Source organism: Athene noctua, chromosome 21, assembly GCF_965140245.1.
Source record: "Athene noctua chromosome 21, bAthNoc1.hap1.1, whole genome shotgun sequence".
Lineage (NCBI taxonomy): Eukaryota > Metazoa > Chordata > Aves > Strigiformes > Strigidae > Athene > Athene noctua.
The window spans coordinates 1,209,824-1,228,805 of record NC_134057.1 but is presented as its reverse complement, the minus strand read 5'-3'; the positions used below and the strand labels follow the sequence as shown (position 1 = coordinate 1,228,805).

General features: G+C 48.8%; 2 protein-coding genes across 2 annotated transcripts in view; both read left to right on the top strand.

Annotated features, from left to right (window-relative positions):
- MINPP1 (multiple inositol-polyphosphate phosphatase 1) overlaps positions 1-18,982 on the top strand; it is a 57,342-nt gene that overhangs the window by 37,992 nt on the left and 368 nt on the right. The window lies entirely within an intron of this gene.
- Positions 2,256-18,982, top strand: part of PAPSS2 (3'-phosphoadenosine 5'-phosphosulfate synthase 2) — a 31,288-nt gene continuing 14,561 nt past the window's right edge. Inside the window, exon 1 of the mRNA XM_074924182.1 lies at positions 2,256-2,276. Within this exon, the coding sequence (XP_074780283.1) occupies positions 2,256-2,276 (21 nt within the window). The remainder of the gene's footprint in view (positions 2,277-18,982) is intronic.

Genomic DNA, 18,982 nt, shown 5'->3' with positions numbered 1-18,982 from the left:
CAAATAAAAGATGAGTGTGTGATTTCAGCACAGCACAAAGTTGCTTCTCAGCAGCAATTAAACAGACTGAGCAGCTTTGGATAACGTTGGATGCCAGCGTGCTTGTGGGAAGGCTGAGCGGCTCATGCCATTTTGCTGTGCACCCACAGACCTTCAGTCATTTAACATCTCCTTTTCTGGATGCCCTTTGGGGGATGAGGTGTAGTCTGTGTCCTGGCTAGGCAACGGTTGTGGGAGGGTTCCTTGTGCTTTTCCAATGGATAATGAGTTTGGGTTTGTTTGCCTGTTCTTTCAACCATGCTATATTGTTTTTTATGGCAGGAACTTAATCTGCAGCTGGGCAATCAAAAAATTAATCTAAGGAAAGGCACGAAATGAGAGATGCTAAAAAGTGACCCTGGTATTATTTAGCTGAGTTAATCACAAATGTAATACCATGGGTTTAACTGGAATTACACTGGGGATTAGTTCATCTGATAGCTGATCTCACTGTAATAGCTGCCTGGCTTCAGGAGTCAGCTGAACAGGTGCTGTTCCTCCTTCCAGCCCCATTCTTCCACCTCCCTGTTGTCTCTGCTCCTCATTCCCCACCCTGGGCCCTGTTCCTCCTCCAGCAAGACCTCATTTGAAGAACCCCTTTTTTTCCACTGGCTTTCCTTTCATCTCTCCCTTGGGGTTTCCCATTTTCTGTCGTAAGGGTCTCTCTCCCGCTTATCTTGGGGAGCTTTGCATGATCCTGCTGTCTTTTTCCTTTTCCGTCAAGGGGCTTCATACAGGGCACCAACATTTTAGACTCTGCCAGAACAAAGGATAGGGATGGAACAGGACTATTTTTATGGTGAAGGGCATGCATAGCTGCTGGTTATCGTGTGATGAACAGGTACCAGGAGCCATCCGCAACTCCCACGCCCGAAGCAGGCTCTGTGTGTTGGACCTGGAGAGCAGGCTTGCTCCCCTGGGCATGATTGGAAGCGAGTTACCTCCTCCTGGAGGAGAGGCAGCACTGTTTACGTAGTTCTCATCATAGCCCGGGGCCGCATGCACAGATGGGTGCTTGGGGATCAGGAGAAAGTGGTCAGAGGACAAGCACCATGCTGGGTCTGGCTATTCATTTCCAGGTACACACAAATAACACGATGGGCAGAATTGCACACCCCTGGGGGATGTTTGTTCCTTCTTGCTGGCTCACAGGCCATCCCAAGGATGTGGTGTGGTTTCCCGCCATTGGGATGTTGCCTGTCCTCTGGGGTTCAGCAACATTCTGGGACTTGAGCTTTTCTAACAGTGAAAAAGTGAAGATTTTGGGTCATTTTTCTGGGCTGTTGGACAGAGCCCAGGTGCCCTCACCTGCTGAGCTTTCTGTACCAGTACACACCTCTGTGTTTGTTTCTAACCTTGGTGTTTTGGCCAGACATGAGAGAGCCAGCCTACAGCGCTGCTTGTTTTTAAGCATTATTATTATCCTCTTGAGGCAATTTTTAAACTTGTTTTGGGTGGGATCCAGTTCCTCCTCTCCTTCTCGTTGTCCTTCCTTGACCATAGGCGTGGTTCCTGGATGGGACCAGCACCCCTCCTTACCGGGGGGATGGCTTGTGCCCCAGAAATCTGGAGCTAGGCCAAACGCCCCCATTTCAGGAGTGAAACAGGCCTTTCCCCACCTCGTGCCTAGACAGTGGGAAGCCACTGTGCCTAAAAAGCAGGTTATATGCATTTGAGATCAATCCAGAACAGCAGGCCAGCCTAAGGTTCTTGAAAATACAAATTTTGTTGTTTCAGACATTTTTCAGGAAAGCTAATATAGCAACATCTACAGGATGCAATAGTCTTGTCATTTCTACAAGTCGGAACACGCCTCCTTTCCTTAGCAGAAGATAAGCGAGTGCAGAAAAGGACACTTAAGATTTACAAGAATAAGAAAAATCAAACCGTTCCCCAGAGCTGAGCCCAAAGGCGCCGGGCACGCCGCGGGTGGTTAATTTTAAGGGAATCTCAGCTTGGGCTCCCAGGGGGCTGTGGCGTTGTGTCACCCCGCGCTCGCCGGCGGCGCCGCTGCCCCGGCCCCGCTCCTCGGCGCCGCTCGCCGGGCCGGGGCGTTGCTCCCCCGGCGGCCCCGCCCGGGGGTTACCGGCCGCCCTCGCTGCGGGCCGGGGCGGAGGCGGGGCGGGCGCAGGGTGCGAGGGGCCGGCCCAGGGACGCGCTACGTGTCGCGGGAGCCCTTATAGCCCCGGCCCGGCCCGGCCCCGCCGCCCGTCACCATGTCGAGCCGGCAGCAGACGGTAGGGCCGCGCCGCGGGGCGGGCGGGGGGCGGCGGGGCGCGGGCGGCTCCCTGGGGAGACCCTTCCCCTCCGTCCCCGGGCGAGGGGGCTCGCACCCAGGCGGGCGGCGCTGCGGGGACGGGGGCTGCCCCGGCGCCGGGGGATGGAGCCCCGCGGCTCGTGGCGGTGGCCGGTGGGCGCCTTCTGCTCCACACCGGCCCCGGACGCCAGAGCTCTCCTCTTGGGGCGCGCCCGTGCCCTCGCAGGGCACCGAAGCCGGCGCGTTGCGGGCACGGATGCTGCCGCCGCCGGTCGGGCGAGCGCGGGCCAGGGGCGAACCCCCGGGCGAGGACCCGCGTGTCCCGCAGGTCCCCACGCGTGCCCCGCTCCGCCGAGAGCCGCTGGCTTCGTGTCCCGCCGCGCCACACGGTCCCCGCGGAGAGCGGCCGCCCCGGCAGCCTCCCGGGCGAGGCCAAAGGTCGGGCGGTCCAGAGGCTGAGCGGGGGCCACGGGCGGCTTGTCGGGGGGCCGCTGCCCCGGGCCCGCGTCGGCTGTCGGCATCGCTGCAGAGCCGGCGTTAACAAAATAGAACTCCCAGCAACGAAAAATAACGATAGCCGGAGCACAGTTCGCTTGGAAATTAAAACTGCAAATCGCAGACACGGCCAGAAGTGGTTTTCCGCTTGCCAGCTGCCCGCCCTCCCTTCGTGGGTTTGAGACGTGAGGTCTGGGTCCCTCTGGCTGCACAGACACCTCCCGGGTTTTAACTCGCAAGCGTAAGAAACCTTGATGCCACTCTTCCGAGCTGCTTTTGCTTGTGGACTTTATTTTTTTTTTTACGTCGTTGTAAATTTTTCAGATGGATTTAATGCATTTTGAACACACTAGCAATCTGTCCAGATAGGAATGCAACCAAAACCACACGTAACAAAGCGTGCCTGTGCAGCAGGGTGTTCTTGGAAATGTGAAAACCTGTGGTTTAGGGACTATTTCAGGGAGAGGAGGTGCAAGATGTGAGCTGTGTATGGGAGTTTTGTTTATTGCTGTGACAGGAGAGAGGCATTGCTGAACTTCCAGAATAATCCCTCTCCTTTGCCTCCACCCTGGGCTAGAAAAATGACCTTTATAAGCAAGATTGTGGCTGACCTTTGTACTGTGGCTGTCAAAACAGATGCTATCTGGTTGACAGTTGTAGGTGTATTTTCATGTGTTTATCTGCCAGGTGTGTGATAGAATGAGAAAAGGCGTGATTTCACTAATTACAAGAGGTTTTGGTGATTACGATGAAACAGCGATGATATCCCGTTAGTGATCCCCCGGCTGATTGCCAGGGAGATGTGTTGCACAGAGTGTCAATGAAATTCTTGCTCCTAACGCTGTCTCAGCAGCTCCTCGGTTTCAACCATCTCAAGTTGATACCAAAGGTACGGGATAAGGCATTTCACATTGGTCGGGGTCCCTTGACCGAACGAAGGAGCAGGCAACAGCACAGTGTGCTCCTGCAACTAGCCAAGATGGTTCTGCTGGAAAAAGAAGATGGGATGCGCAGAATAATTTGCCCTGATGAGATCCCTGTTAGTACAGCAGCTCATCCTTATGTTGCCCCTCACTTTATCCCCATTTTTCATTCTCCCAGTAACGTGAATCCTTTTTACTCATAAAAATCCTTATTACTAATAAAATATCAGGTTTTACCACTTCTTCATAGTGTGGGTGATGTGTTAATCTTTCTTCCACAGACAAGGTTTTGTGAGGCTGGATGTTTCCAGCACTATTCACTGTCCGAGAATATGTCAAAAATGGGTTTCACAGGCGATGTAGATTAGCTGTCAGCTTTTGAAAGGCACAGTAGTGCTAGCAGTTGTGGGATGGACTGGCTGTGTTGTTTGACTGTGCTCCTCATTTTGGAAATTGAATAATTATAAGCCTGGGATTTAAAACCCAAATTCAGCCTGAATGCCCTCTGGAGTTTGAGGCTAGTTTGAGGATTTTTTAATTGCACACCCATTTATTAATAGAAGCTGATGGTAAGGTACAAAGAAGACTTAAGATTTTTTCACTTCTACACATGTTGTCCTTAAAAATGAACAAGACACCTTAATTCTGCTGAAGACCTGAGTCTCGTTGTGCAGGAATTTCTCTTTGGCTGGTTAGTGTGGAAATGCTCTTTTTGTTTCTGCTCATGACATTGCAAGTGGCATGAAGTCCTCTACGTGCCAGGCAGTGTCCTTCTGTTCACAGACCTCATTGACAGAAAGACCCGTTTCAGGACTGACTTTCTGGGGAGAACGGTCTTTAATAACGCCTTAAAGACTTAATGTTCCTTATACAGGCCTCCTATGTGCCACAGTGGTGGAATCCCGCTCTCAGGAGTAAGTACACCATAAAGTAATTGCAGCGAGTAGCATGGAGCTGTGGGACTGCTCTTGTTTATTGTGTGGGCTCTTGCACAGTGTGGCATTCAGGGCTGAGCGGTTCTTTTAGCCCTGTCAAAATAGCAGCTTGTTCTCCCTACACCTGTGGTGTCGCTGGTATTTCCGCAGCTTGTTACCTCTCCCCTCCGAGCAGCGTTTTCGTAACGAGCAGGAGGATACAGACGGTGCAGTGTGCTCTGGGGAGCCAGCTCGCCCTGGAGCCCAAGCCCACGGGCACTGGCCCCTCGCCAGGGTGACTGGCTGCGTGGCTGGCGTGTCCCAGTGAGCGCCTGGAAAATGCAGCTCAACCTATCTCCTGAGATGGAGGTGTCCAGAGCCCTGCCCCTGGCAGCGGGTGAGCAAACGTCCTCCGTGAGTTTCTCTTTGGGTGACCTTACAGGTGCTTAGGGGAGAATGAAAGCCCAGTACTGAGACCGCTTTCCTCAGGGTAAGTGTTAGAGCTTTGTCGTCCATCAGGTCTTGTAACAGCGTCTCCAGGAAGGTGAACAGCGCAGCATGTGACATCCCTTACTTCCACCAGGGTGCTGTTTCCGTAGCCCAGTGGATCACAAGGCTGTAACTTCTGATGGTTCAGTTCTGCTTGTGCAGTCGCAAATTATGTGGTCTTATTTAAAGATAAACAAGCATGTAAAAATAGATTTAAAAATATATATATTTAAAGAGAAAATAAAAACCACACAAGATCAGATGACAACCCTGAGGAAATATGAAGAGGCTTAGTCTCTTTGCCTAAAAACTATTCTCATTTTGAAAAAACAGCAGCCTCGGGGCAGAGTTCAGATGGACTGAGTGGTATCACAGGCTGTGCAGTAATGTATATAGAGCTTTATCAGTTTAATTGCAAAGCAATGTAAAATAAAAGGTTTATTACAAAAAAAGAACAAACCATGGGCTCATCTCCTTGCACTCTTATTCTTTACTATTGCCTTGAACATAAAGACCAAAACAATTTAAGGATGTTCGTGTTCGAAGCAGTTCTGGGAAGCTCATCACAGTGTGCTGCAGGCAGCAGAGCCCTGATTTCAGGGAACTAACGTGGCTTGGTCTGGGTTGAATTACTCAAGACAGTGTTTCTGATGTTTTGTCCAACAATTCAAAAGTCTTGGGTTTACAGCCGTGATTTATTCTGTGAAACGCAGTGCCCAACCCAGAGCACTGTGACAGTAAAAGGTGATTGTTTTCTAGTTGTTCATTGTGTGCTTGGTATTTCTTGTTTTATTTTCTATCCTGTTTTTTGCATTATATTTCTTTTCTTTGAAGATCATGGAAAGGTCAGCAGATTAACTATTTCGATACTCTGTTATTTGGACTCTGTAGTATCCTGTAGCTCTCTCTTTCCTCCCTCTTTCTTTTGAAGTCTTTTGCTGTTAAAAAGTTCCCTTTCTGGTCTGTTGCCCCCACCTTGCTGTTTCATTCACTTGCCCTGGTTTGCGTGCTGCCAGTGTGCCAGACCTGTGTTTATTAACCACACTCTGCTCTGTAAGAGCAGGGATGTCCAATTCGGGGAATTTCGGGGAAGAAAAGCCAGAAGAAGCTGCAGGCTGTTTCTTTCCATAATTCAAGAAGGCTGAGCCCTCCAGGGGATGGGAAACAAAATAATCAGCTTAGTGCAGTCCAGCCCCAGAAGCTGCAGGCAGGGGACATTGGTGAACCTTGCCCAAGTGCCAGAAGGTTTGTCTGGTGTCACCTGGCAGTGCCATGGCAGTGGGAGCAGCAGGGTATGTTTTTGGGGAGTCTGTGTGAACAGACTATTTCCCGGGGCTGTAGAAGGGAAAAGTGGAAGGGTTTTTCTGCTGGGGAGGGCTGGTTCCTGCCTGAACATCCCTTCCCTTCAAGGGGAGAGGCAGGTAGGTCAGGTCTGATCCCTGCGGGTGTGCTTGGAGGTTAATCTCTTGCTGCCCCAACAGGACTAGTGGCTCTTCAGGGTATCTCTTCATCTCCCAGGGGCCTCGTTTGAAGGAGTGCAGCTGAGCACCGCTGCTGGTGCTCAGCGTGGCAGCTGCCATCTGGGGTGGTGGCCGGGGCACCTAAACCAGACTGTAATTTCTCCAGCTCTGAGTCGAAGTGCTTTGAGTCAGCATGCTGTTTCCTGTCCTGCCGCTGGACTCCTGGATAAATACAGACTCCAGCCTCGTCTGGTTTTCAGGTTGCGCAGATTAAGTCACGGCCAGTTACAAATCCGTGCCAAAACCTGTAACTCAGGCAGAGTTTTCCATCCATGTTCTCTTTGGGCAGCTTCTGCAAGACAGCGAATGATTTTGAAGACCCCACGCTACCCAGACATGTGCACTGCAGCTGCATCTTAGATTGAGGCCACAGAGATTTTATTCTTCTGGAGGGTTTTCAAGAGAAGTACTGGCATACTTGCTTTTTTTTATTTTTACTGGGATGATGTTGATCCTGGAGGGTGTCTTTAAGTAGCCTTTAAAAATGAAAAGACCTTGCTTATCTGAAACCAGGTGTTTTAAATAAACTTGCAGCTGTACGCGCCCACAAAAGATAAGTAGAGTGCAGGGCCCGTATTAATGCTCCTAATGATATGCCCTGCCTTGAACTTGTACTTTGGTCACAATGCTCATACACTTTGGTATCTTAAAAGTCCATTAAGAGAAACACCATGTAATTCAGGTTGCTGTTTGTTAATTTACTACTATCGTGAGCAGGGTGACTAATGGTTATCTCCAACTTAGCTCTGAATCACAGCTGTAGGAAGTAAGAAATAGTTCCTCCATGGTCTTGCAGCGTAAGTGAAAATTTACTTTAAGTGTATCATTAACAAAAGGAGGGATGCGAAAAAGCCTGGTCTAGGCATTTAATGTGGATGTGTGTCATGAAATGGGGTGCTGGGAAGTTAGGATTTTGCCTGTAGGGCTGGTAGCTCATTGCTAGCGCTGCCTCCTGTCCCTTGCAGAGCGGTCCTTTTTCGTTTACTTACAGCTTGGCTCGTTTACAAATATATGTGTCGAAAGTTTTATCTACTGAGTGGGTGCCAAAATGTGTTGGCCTGTTTGGAGAACAGAGCTTGAGAAAGGAGCTGGTTTACGTAATTTTTTTTTTTTAATGTGGCTTCTCTTTAGATGCAGCACTTTGAGATTTGTTGAGGTGAGCTTTTTTGTGCGTCTTTGGAAAACAACTATTTGTACCTACATTTCCAAGACTTTCTGACCTTGAGGTCTTTGTGGCCTCTCTTTGTGGCAGAAAAAAATGTTTTCTTTGATACTAAATAATTTTTCAGCTTTCCATTGTGGTGCAAAAAAGTGTGTAGGGTGGGAGGTCATTTTTCAGGTCTGCCTAGCCCTTCTGATGGGGAAGATCATTTGTTTGTGTTGCCAGCAGGTGTGGGTAGATGGAAAAAACTCCTCGTTTTAGAGGAGGTGGCTGCTGTTGCAAGGGGCTGAGTTGCATGCTTGCCTTGGCCAGGGACTCCGGGCATGATGCTGCACAAGTCACCTCAGTCATGGCTGGGGCAACTCATTCCATCTGCCCCCATCTTTGCAAAGCTGGTCTGAGACCACAGGGATGGATATGAGGAGTGTCGAGTTCTTGGAAGTGCAGCCTGAAGTCCAGGGGAGCTGCTCTTCAAACATCGTTTGTATAAAGCTTAAGTACTGCAAGAGCTCAAGTCTTCATCTGCTGTTTGCCTTACTCTCTGCTACTCTTCTGTGACTGTAAAACTGGGGGTAATGCTACCCTGAGAGAAGTACTGGGAGTTTGCATGAACTTTTGAGGGACCAAGTAACAATAATTCCCCAGGAAAATGTGTACCTGTACTTCAACCAGCTTTTGAGTAGCGTGTGATGACCAAGACCTATGCCCACACCTGGTTTAGGAAGGGGTGAGGGAAATGCTGAACAGCTGCTCGTTCAAAAAGCGTGCAGCATTCTTGATGCTGGCTTAGGCAGGGTCTAGGTAACTCTGTGTGCACTCAGGTAATTAAAAGCCTGTCTCACAGCTTGTATGGGTCAAATGCACAAGTAGATGGGGCAAGAAACCTTTATCCTGGCATCTCCAAACCTGAGTCCTCAGCTTGGACTTGGCTCCTGCAGCTTGTTTTGTAGGGTGACAGGGGTGTGACTGTCAAACAGCCCTGCCATTAGCCAGCAGAAACACCGAGGGGACTGAGGAGGTACTGAGTGAGGGGAACATCTGGCCCCATCCGTAGCTTCCAACAGCAGCCAAGAGTGGGGGCTAGGGAAGAGTTTATGGCTGGGACACCATGGTGCATTGTGCCTGCTTCCACTGATTTATGACTTGAGATACCAGAGGTCGTGCCTTTCTTCCTGATAGTTCTTGATGAACTTTCCTTCCATGAATTCATCTTAATGATTTTTTCCAGCCAAGTGAACTTTTGGCCTGCCCAGTGAAAGTTCCCCTGTTAAATTGTGTCCTGCGTGGTGATTTTGTCTGAGTTTCCCTGCAGTCCTTGCTGCTGCTTTTAAATTTTGCAAACCTTAAAAAAGATTGCCGATGTGGAGAGAGATCTCAACTGCTGGCAACCATTGACCATTACAAAGTCAAGCACACCTGGGGTTCAAGACACCAAGTTCAAGATTGTGCATCCATCCTGGACACCAAATGAGGCAGGGAGAAGCAGTGTGTGGCCGTGATGCTGAGCCCCCACCAGCCTGGGCTTGTATCCAGCATTTTTCTTCCATCAGGCTGCCATGAAGTCCTGTAGAAGAGAAGTGACACAAGAGGATTAGTTCTTTTATGGAAGTGTATGTATTTTAAAACCTGATGAAGGTGCTTGAAAAGCAGCTCCTCTGTAGCTCCCCCTAATTACGAAATCACTAAAGCTTCTCAAAAGGTACAGGATTTCTTTCCTGAGAGGGGTATGATGGGTGTGTTAAAAACCACGGGTTTCTCATCCGCGTATGGTTTAGAGCTGAGGTGGGCTCAGTTCAACCTGTGCTAGCTTGGAGGGTGGAAGGAGATTCAGCTTTCTTATTTAGCAGAAAATGGAGCTGGTGTCCCACCTGCATGCTCATAGCCATGGTTAGAATCACAGAACTGTAGAATCATAGAATGGTTTGGGTGGGAAGAGACCTTAAAGATCATCTAGTGCCAACCCCCTGCCACAGGCAGGGACACCTTCCACTAGCCCAGGTTGCTCAAAGCCACATCCAGCCTGGCTTTCAACACCGCCAGGGAGGGGGCAGCCACAGCTTCTCTGGGCAACCTGTGCCAGGGCCTCACCCCCCTCACAGGGAAGAATTTCTTCCTTCTGTCTAATCTGAATCTCTCCTCTTTCAGTTTAAAACCGTTGCCCCTCATCCCATCCCTACACCCCCTGATCCAAAGTCCCTCCCCCCTTTCCTGCAGCCCCTTTCAGCCCTGGGAGGCCGCTCTAAGGTCTCCCCGCAGCCTTCTCTTCTCCAGCTGAACCCCCCAGCTCTCTCAGCCTGTCCTCACGGGGTGGGGTCCAGCCCCCTGAGCATCTTCGTGGCCTCCTCTGGCCCTGCTCGAGCTTCTGTCCTTCTGCTGTTGGTGCCCGCAGAGCTGGGCCCAGCACTGCAGGGGGGTGTCACAAGAGTGGAGCAGAGGGGGAGAATCCCCCCCTCGCCCTGCTGCTCACCCTGCTCTTGAGGCATCCCAGGATATGGTTAGCTTCCTCTTTGTCGGGATGTATTGCTCCTGAACTTGGAGGAGGTGATCCTTGAATATTAACCAGCTTTCTTGGGCCCCTCTTCCCTCCAGGGATTTATCCCGTGATACTCTTCCAAGCAGATCCCTGAAGAGGTCAAAATCTGCTCTCCTGAATTCCAGGGTAGTGAGCTTGCTGTGCATCCTCCTTGCTTCTCTAAGGCTCTTGAACTCCACCATTTCATGGTCATTGCAGCCAAGACTGCTCTTGAGCTTCACACTCCCAACCAGCCCCTCCTTGTTGGTGAGAACAAGGTCCAGCATAGCATCTCTCCTCATTGACTCCTCTGTCACTTGGAGAGGAAGTTATCATCACACATTCCAGGAACCTCCTGGATTGCTTATGTCCAGCTGTATTGTCCCTCCAACAGATCTCAGGGTGGTTGAAGTCCCCCATGAGGGCCAGGGATTGTGAACATGAGGCTGCTCCTATCTGTCCATAGAGGGCCTCAACCTCTTAGTATTCGTGGTGTGGTGGCCTGTAGCAGACCCCCCCCATAATGTCCCCTGTCCCTGCCCTCCCTTCAGTCCTGACCCACAGGCTCTCTGTCATCTCCTCACCCACCCCCAGGCAGAGATCCTGCACCCCAGCAGGGCACTGACAGTGGGTGACGCCCCCTCCCTGTCTCCCTGCCTGTCCCTCCTGAAGACACGGTGTCCTTCCATTCCAACTCCCCAGGCATAGGATGTTAGATGTTGGCCTCCTGAGTTTGAAAAGCTATTGCAAACTGAGTTAACAAGAACATAAAACTGCTGAATGCAGCCTGCTGTGATTTGTGTTAGAGCAGTGCCACCATGCCGGCTGAGCTTTTAAAGGTGAGTTAACGACGGTCCTCATTTGTTGAGCTAATTTCTGGAGCTCCCAAAGGGAATGGTTTTGATGAAATGGGATATTGCTCTGACACGTTGTCTCCTGGCATTCTCTGGAGGACCCTCCTGGTACGCTGGTATCACGTGGCATCTCTGAACAGCAGAGCTTGTGGTTTTGATTGTATCTTATAACTGAATAAAAGTTGTATCTTAGAACTGAACATCACCTCAGCTGATGATCTCCTGACACTATACTGCACGTTTTTCTTTGCATCATTTTGGTGCAGGAATCTGGCTGTCTTGCTTGCTTTAAGGGATAGGGTGCTTGCCTTGCCATGATAAGAGGCAGGACATGCACAGTGACTTATTTACCGTAGAGAGCCACAACCCATTAATTAAATTCCTAAATCTCATATTCAAGAAGAAAAAGTATTACGTGTAAATACAATTCCTCCCTGGAAATTTTTTTGATACTGAAGTTAATGTATAGTCAAAACATGTACCCTTGTCCTCCTTTCCTCTTGTCCCTGAAATCCGAGGGACTGATACTCAGATTACCATTTCTGTAACTTGATATTTTCCTCCAAAAGAAGATACAGAAGCATGGCCATGTACTGGTTAGTTTTTCCTGGTAGGGGAGCGGGGCTGCACTGCTCTGATTTGGTGCAGGATTTTTCCAGCAGTTGCCATTCACTGCTCAGAGCAGCTCAGCTGGCTGTGGGTCACGGCTCTGTGCGCCGCCGGGCGCTGGATTTGCTGATGGAGGTCACTGGCCTAAACCATCTCTGTGTTTTAACTAGTCACATACCTTCTGGTTGCATAATTCCCTTATTTTTGGTTTTCTTGGAGGTTAAATAGACATGCTCAATCGCTTTCTATGGGTGTTCAATCCCAAAACTTAGCTGCACTGCAGTGAGAACATCGTTTGTGTTCCCTCTTTTTGCAGGATAACTGGTTTTTGCATTGTTGGTGGTCCCACGGTCCCAGCATGATCCAGAGCAGCCTTGTAACAGACCCCAGATATCAAAGCAAAGCAGTTCTCCTTTTGCAATGTCAAACCTATTGGTTTCAAAATGAGCATGAGCCAAACTGCTGAAACGGGTTCACTTAGGGGATGTAATTTAGCAGAACTGCTCTGAATATAAAAAATAGGGCAAGCATGGAAGGATTTCTTGTTTAAATTTTTATTCTTGTCAGTGGCTGACAAGATGCTTTGTTTGTCAAATATTTGTTGCCCATGCTGCTGTCCCTTGTGATTTCTGGAATGAAGACGGGAAAATTGTTTTTATAACATCTGTCCCGGCCTTGCAAATTCATCCCGAAAATGCAGGGGTGTGGGATGACTCACTAGTTTTCCTGTGTTGAGGAAATTAGAGTAGTGACATCATCTAATTCAGAGATAAACACCTCATCTGGGTGCCTTCAGAGAGGCAGATTTTAATACCCAACCTGCCGATTTGAAGTCACACAGTCTAGAAATCAGCATCTGATTTGCAAGATGATTCAAACATGAGCCTGGTTTTGTTTGGTTTGTTTTTTTCTTTTTGCCAGGGTTGTATAAAACTTGATTGTGGCAACCAAAACCATGCAAATTTATATTGAGAGAAAATATTTTGGCTGCAATCAAAGTTAAAGTCTTGCTAAGGGCTCAAAAATTCCTGTGGGTTAGGAAAAAAAACCCAGTTTAGCTAACACCACCTTGAAAACCTTGTGTGTTAGCAAAGTTTGGCATCTTCAGCCGTCTGTCTCCAAGCTGAAAGACTGCTTGTTTCGGGTAACTGGGATGTCTCTGCTGCTCTCTTTAAGATCTTCTGTGTTACGTTCCTGGCAGGGGACAGGGGCCGAGGTAGTGATGCCAAAAGGAACAAGCGTCAAAGGCGGAGGGTGCCAGGGAGCGAGTGAGGTCTGCTGTGGTTTATTCAAAGCACTGAATGAAGAAAGGGAGCCCAGTTCAGCATCTTGCCTGCTGCGAGGGAATGTTGGCAACCCCAGCCCCGAAACCTCTGCAGGGTGTTTGGTGACACATCACGGTATTACTCAGCTAAGCCTAAAAAGAAAACAAAACATTATTTCTGCTTGCGTAGGGGTGGTGGGAGAGGAGGCGAGTCCCCCGTGCAGGAAGGAGGGGGGATGGCGGCACGGGGAGGGGGTGGGACGGTGACGCGTCGGGTGCTCGAGAAGTCCCACTTCCCCGTGGGGACCTGTGAGCCAGGCTCTGCGTTGTGACGGTGGAATCCTGGGAGGTGAAATAGGCAAAATTTCCAGGGTAACTCCATCTTGGTGGGGTTTTTCCCTGGGAAAGAATGGAACTGATTTTAAAGCATGTACTGCCTTAGAGCATTAAATGAATCAAACTCAAATTTGGGAAAAGTCTGGGTTTAGGGTTACAAGAGCTGAACAGGAACTTCAGAGACCCCAAGACTTCTCCATCTTTCTTCAATATGATTATAATGAAATCTTTGTTTCCACAGGAAAAATCCCACTCTTTCCTCTCTTCCTCCATCTCGAGTATAATAGTTTTGATTTTCTGGAGCAAATGACTCTTTTACAGAAATCTTTTCCCTCTTGTTGGTGGTGGATACTTTATCTTCTCCACAGCATCAACTCGCCCATTTGCAAGAGCAGCTGTGGGAATTGCCCTGGCAGAAGAAAATATTTTTGAAGGAAAAGTCCCATAAACTTAATTTTTATGCATCAAATTCAACTGTTAGGACAAAAGATTTTTTTTTTTTTTTAGTAAGTTGGCAGGATTTGGGAGGGGATTTTTAAACAATAAGTTAGATCAGCCTTTGGAGGCTTAAGCAAGTTTTTAACTTCAAACTTAAAAGCTTGCTTGATCATTTTATCGTTTTAAAATCCTGTTTTACCACTTGCAAATATGATCAGCTGGAAACATTTTGAAAGCCTCTGTTTTTTGTGGGTTTTTTTTCCTCCTGGAGAGATGTCCAGATTGCAGTACCAAAATAGGGTGTGTATTAAATGCCTGACTGGAAAAAAATGAATCAGATTCCAAACGATGTGAGATAGCCCTATAAATAAAAACGCAGCTCGGGGAAGCCCGACCCTACCCTCGCTGTTGGGTCAGGGTTTCCCTGGGGCCGTGAGCGCTGCCAGCTGCCTTTGGATGCTAGCGGTGTTGGTACAGGGCTGGCCCTTGTGCAGAGTGAGCCGGACGTGTGAGTAATGTGCCCTTAATAGCACTGTGCTACAAGAGTGTTTCTCCACTGGCTTTGTTATTGGGCTGATCTGTGCAGTGTTTCCAGGAGGAGTCCCTCTCTGGAGTGGGATGTTGCTGCAGCCTGCCATGAGCTGTGCTCTTGGACGGCTTGCAGTGCCCTGCCTGTGCCAGCTACAGCAGGCAGAGGGACTCCTGCAGTGACAGAGGGGAATTAAGGGCACGATAAGAACATTGGGTTAGACCTTATGGGCCTTCTCGGTGACCAGTACCGCTTCCTAATGAGAAATCTTTCTTCCTGCAACATGGGAGAGCACTGCCTTCTGTGGATGGCAGAGCAGGGGTTGGCCTGAGGATGTTGTCTGCGCTCAGGGGATCTCAGAATGTTCTGCTCAGCTCCCGTCTCTCCTCCTTTGTTTCCACCCCTTGGCTGTGGCATGTGGCACTCGTACTTGGTTCTCGCCCTGGTCCCGTTACGCAGCTGTGCGGATGCTGGCTAAAGATATGGGTAGGTGGGGGCAGGAGGAGATGCTGCCTGTGTCCTAAGGGCCAGACTTTGCACATACTTGAATTTCTAGTGGAAGATGGCAAATCATTTGTGTAATTAATTGGGACAACCTTAAATGTTGTTCACCTAGTGCGTTTTCTATTTAATCAGGCAGTGGTTCTGCTCCTAACAAATGTCAGTGATGGTTGTGAGAAGTCCCCCAGACATCGTGCATTCAGCTGTCAGATGAGAGGAGAAGATAACACCTGGTAACATCTCTCCTGTGGGTAGTCACACAAGACCTTCGATTTGTGTGGGCAAGCACAGCCACTCCCTTTCAGGGCCAAATGCTTAAGGAAGAGCTGATGTTACTTTTTCAGACCCCACGAACTGAGCAGTGGTAGCTTTCAGAGCAGAGGACACTGATGTTTCCTGATTTCCAACAGGTCTATGTTATGTGGTGGCCTTTCTCGTCTCAGAGGCCCCATCTCTTTTATTTGCAAGGAGCACCAAGGAAAAGCCTCCTGCCTCTACCTGCAACCTGCTTTCACAAAGCAGGGAACCATGTTGTCCCACCAGAGCAGTGGCTGAAGTAAGTTGTTCCTTTTGGAAGCCAGGTCAGGAGACACTTGGCAGGTAGCTCAGTCAGGCCTGATCTTAGACACCCGCGATGTTGGTGCCTCCCAGTTTGTCAACCTCATGGAAAGGTTCAGTAGGAGGGAAGGCCAAAAGCAGAGTTAGGGTTTGGCTTCTTGGTCTGCTGCAGCCTCTGTACAAGGTTTGGAGCCATGTCTTTATTTTTTTCTCATTTCCTGGATGAGGTCAGACAGGGTGGGCTGAGCACTGAGATCATGCAGACATGGCCACATAGCATATTTGGCAAAGAAAGGAGAGAGCGTGGCAGTGTCCTTCTGAACCATCTGGCTGGCAGAGGCTGCACGACTCTTCTTTGGAGACGCTGCTGGGTCATTTATTGCCTTGCTTGGAGCCTTGTTTGGGGCTGAATTATAGGTAAGAACTTCCTCTCCCTAACCTTACTTCTTTGACCTAGGCTATTGCAAGAAATGCTTACCAGTGTCCCTAAACTGTCACTGCCATGGGTTCCAGCATTCAGGTGTGAGTGTGTTGTGATGATGATAAAACCATGAGACTAAAATCAGCAGGACCAGCCCCACATCTGATTAAACCCTGTCCACCATTTATCTCTGCCTCCCAATGGTCTTGTAGTATATGCTCTTTCTGGATGAAATCTCTCCAGGATTTGCTCTCGGACCATTGATGCTTATTTTTGGTGGTGCCTTCACTCCATTTGATTGTGCTTCAGCTCTGGCTCAGCTGGTGGATGATTAGGTGGGAAGTCAGTGTTTCCTGAAGAGCCCGTTCCTGGCCAAGCAAGCTGCCAGCTCAGCCACCTGCCACGTGCTCGTGTTTCTCTCTGCCTTTTTTTGACTTTTGCTATAGCAGTCATCAAGAATTTGAGTCAGTGTGTGGCACGCAGTTGCTCAGGGTTAGGAGGAGTTTACCAGCAAGATTATTAACATAGCAGAAAAAAGAAAAATCAGAGGGAGCTCCCGGCAGGTAGGGGAGGTCTGACAGTGTTGCTGAATTGCAAAAATGCCCTCAGTGATGCTTTTCCAAGCTCCAGAAGAGGCCAACGTGCAAAGTAAAAGTTCTGAGATGTGTGCATGGTGCAGATTTATGGCACAGCAACGTGTACTTCTAACATAACAATCTCACTATGTCAGCCGCGTAGGAATGTGTTAGTTCCTGCATCTTCCTGAGACAGGAGGCACGGCCGTTATCATAGTTCATCTCCTGCAGGACAGATCCCACGGATCAACGTTTTGCAAAGGCTGGAGTTCCTACTGACTCATGCAGAGGGTGGGAAAGAGAGATTTGAAGTGTGCAGGTTCATTTCTCCACACAGAAATGCCAGTCTCATCTGTTGTGGTTTGCAAACAGTTTGAAAATATCTGCTTTATGGGTTTTGGAGCGCTGTGCTTGAGGACTGTGCAGTCACTGGGCAGGCGTTACCCTGCCGCAGGGCAGGCTGGTTTTGCTGCAGGGCTGAGTGGTGGAAAGCTGTTGGAAAGGTGAGTTTGGGCACGTGTGCTTTGCTGAGGGTCCTTGGCAAAGGTGACACATCATTTCAGAGGAGTGCCACAGCTCAGCCAAGACTAAACACAGCAGAAACACACCCATGTGTCTTGGGAGAAGGAATTACGTTTGTCAGTTGGACCTTCTGCGTGTGCTCGTTTAGTCTTACTGCCAAAGCCTGAACCCCTGGGGACGGGTGAAAATTAAACCACGGTGGTGCTGTCTCACCTTGCAAGCTCAAAATGTTCAAACAGACTTCTGACAACTCCGTACAAAAAAACAGAACAAAACGCAAACACCAGATCTTGAGCTACTTATCTTTTTTGTGAGTCACCAGGATGTGTTGGGCTCACTCACTTTTCCAGAGTCAGGTCTAGAGAGGTTTTGATTTTTTGGTTTTGTTTTGTTGTGGTACCCAGGGTCCGTGTTTCAGACAGTGTCTTGTCCATCCACTACGCTCCAACCCCCAAATAATTGATTCTGTCCTTTGAAACAATTGTGGAAGGGAGAGGTGATGTCAGGTACCCGCTCTGGTGCCTGCAGCAATGAAAATAGGAGGTGAGAGTCCTGAAGCGAGAAGATGCGCTGCTGGAGGTGGTTGAGACAACAACCCTGAAAACCTTTTTAGCCCCAAACTTCCCGTCAGGTTGTACAGTGGTGGCACGGGGTGGGAATCGGTCGCTTTGGGCCAGCTCTGGAGCAATTGCTCTCCCTCACAGAGCTTCTTCCAGTGCAGTCTCACAGCTGGGGTGCTGATGTTGAGGCTTGCTAGGAGCTGATCTTGGAGGTGAGATTTATGACCATTATTATGGTTATTTGGGACACAGCTATTCTTACCAGTCTGTTAAAATGTTTTGGAGTGAGGTAGCCATTCGGTGCACCCACAAGCAATTGCAGATGGCAAATTTTCAGGCATAAAGAGGCTAATTTTGGAGCCTTTTGCTAAAATTAATTTGAAAATGGGCATGAAATTCTGAGTATAGTTATAAATCGCTGCAATGGGAGGTCAGTCTCTGCTGGGATGCTGGCCTCTCTGAAAGATAATAAAAACAGGTGAGGAGAGGAGGGTATTTTTTCTCTTCTGTTACAGAGTAATTTTCACCCAGGTTTCTCTGCAGGCAGAGCCCTCTTTCATACAAAACGCCAAGTCTCCAATAAATGCTTATGCCTTTGCTGAATCATGTTAAAGCGTTAATGGCCCAGCAAAGAGGGGGAGTGGGGTGGGGAAATCAGGCTCTTTTGCTAACACATTTAAAAGTGACCTTTTATTTTATTGTCTCTTCCATTCCTCTTTTTCTTTTTTTCTTGTCAAAATTTTTTTCTTGGACACGTGAAAGACGATCATTTCCCAGCTGTGACTTCAAATGTAGAAATATTTATGTAGTGCAATGTAAATCATGCAAAGCCCAGACCCACTCTTGTACTGACGATACGAAACGGATAAACCTACAGTTGTGAAGAATCCAGTTGGGGTGAAAATATTTATATCCTCTCTCCCTCTGGAGACTTTTCTTTTGGCTGCCTGGGTTGGAAACATAATCCTTGCGATTAATAAAGTCTTGTAGATATTTTGTGTGAGAAGTCTTTGTGGAAGTACGGTTGAATGGCACAGGCTGTTTAGCCTGCATCCCAGCAGAGGGGCTGAGGCTGATCTGCCCGCAGCAGGTTGACGATGAGAAGCACCAAAATTCAGGCCTCTGGCTCAGCACTGTCCCAGTCCCTTGTTTGCACTGGGAAGCACATGGATACATATTAGGTGTAGTTTTCTCTGCCTCCCATCCCACCGTCTTCCCCAGCTGGGTCCCGCGCTCGCTCAGCTCAGCCCTGCTACGTCACTCTTTCTTGCCCCAGATACAATTATTAGCAGCTGTGTTCCATTCAACATGGCAAGTAAATTAGCACCTTAAGTTGCTTTTGTTTTTGCAAGCGTAATTAAAATAATAGATGAGTTGGCCTGTATTTTAAACTGCTGAAGGGGCAGGGAGTGTGCTTTCTGTGTCTTGGCGTGGACTCTGGGTCCTCCCCTGCCTGCCTGCAGGTGTATCAGTCGCCTGGCAGCGCTCCTGCAGCAAAGCAAGT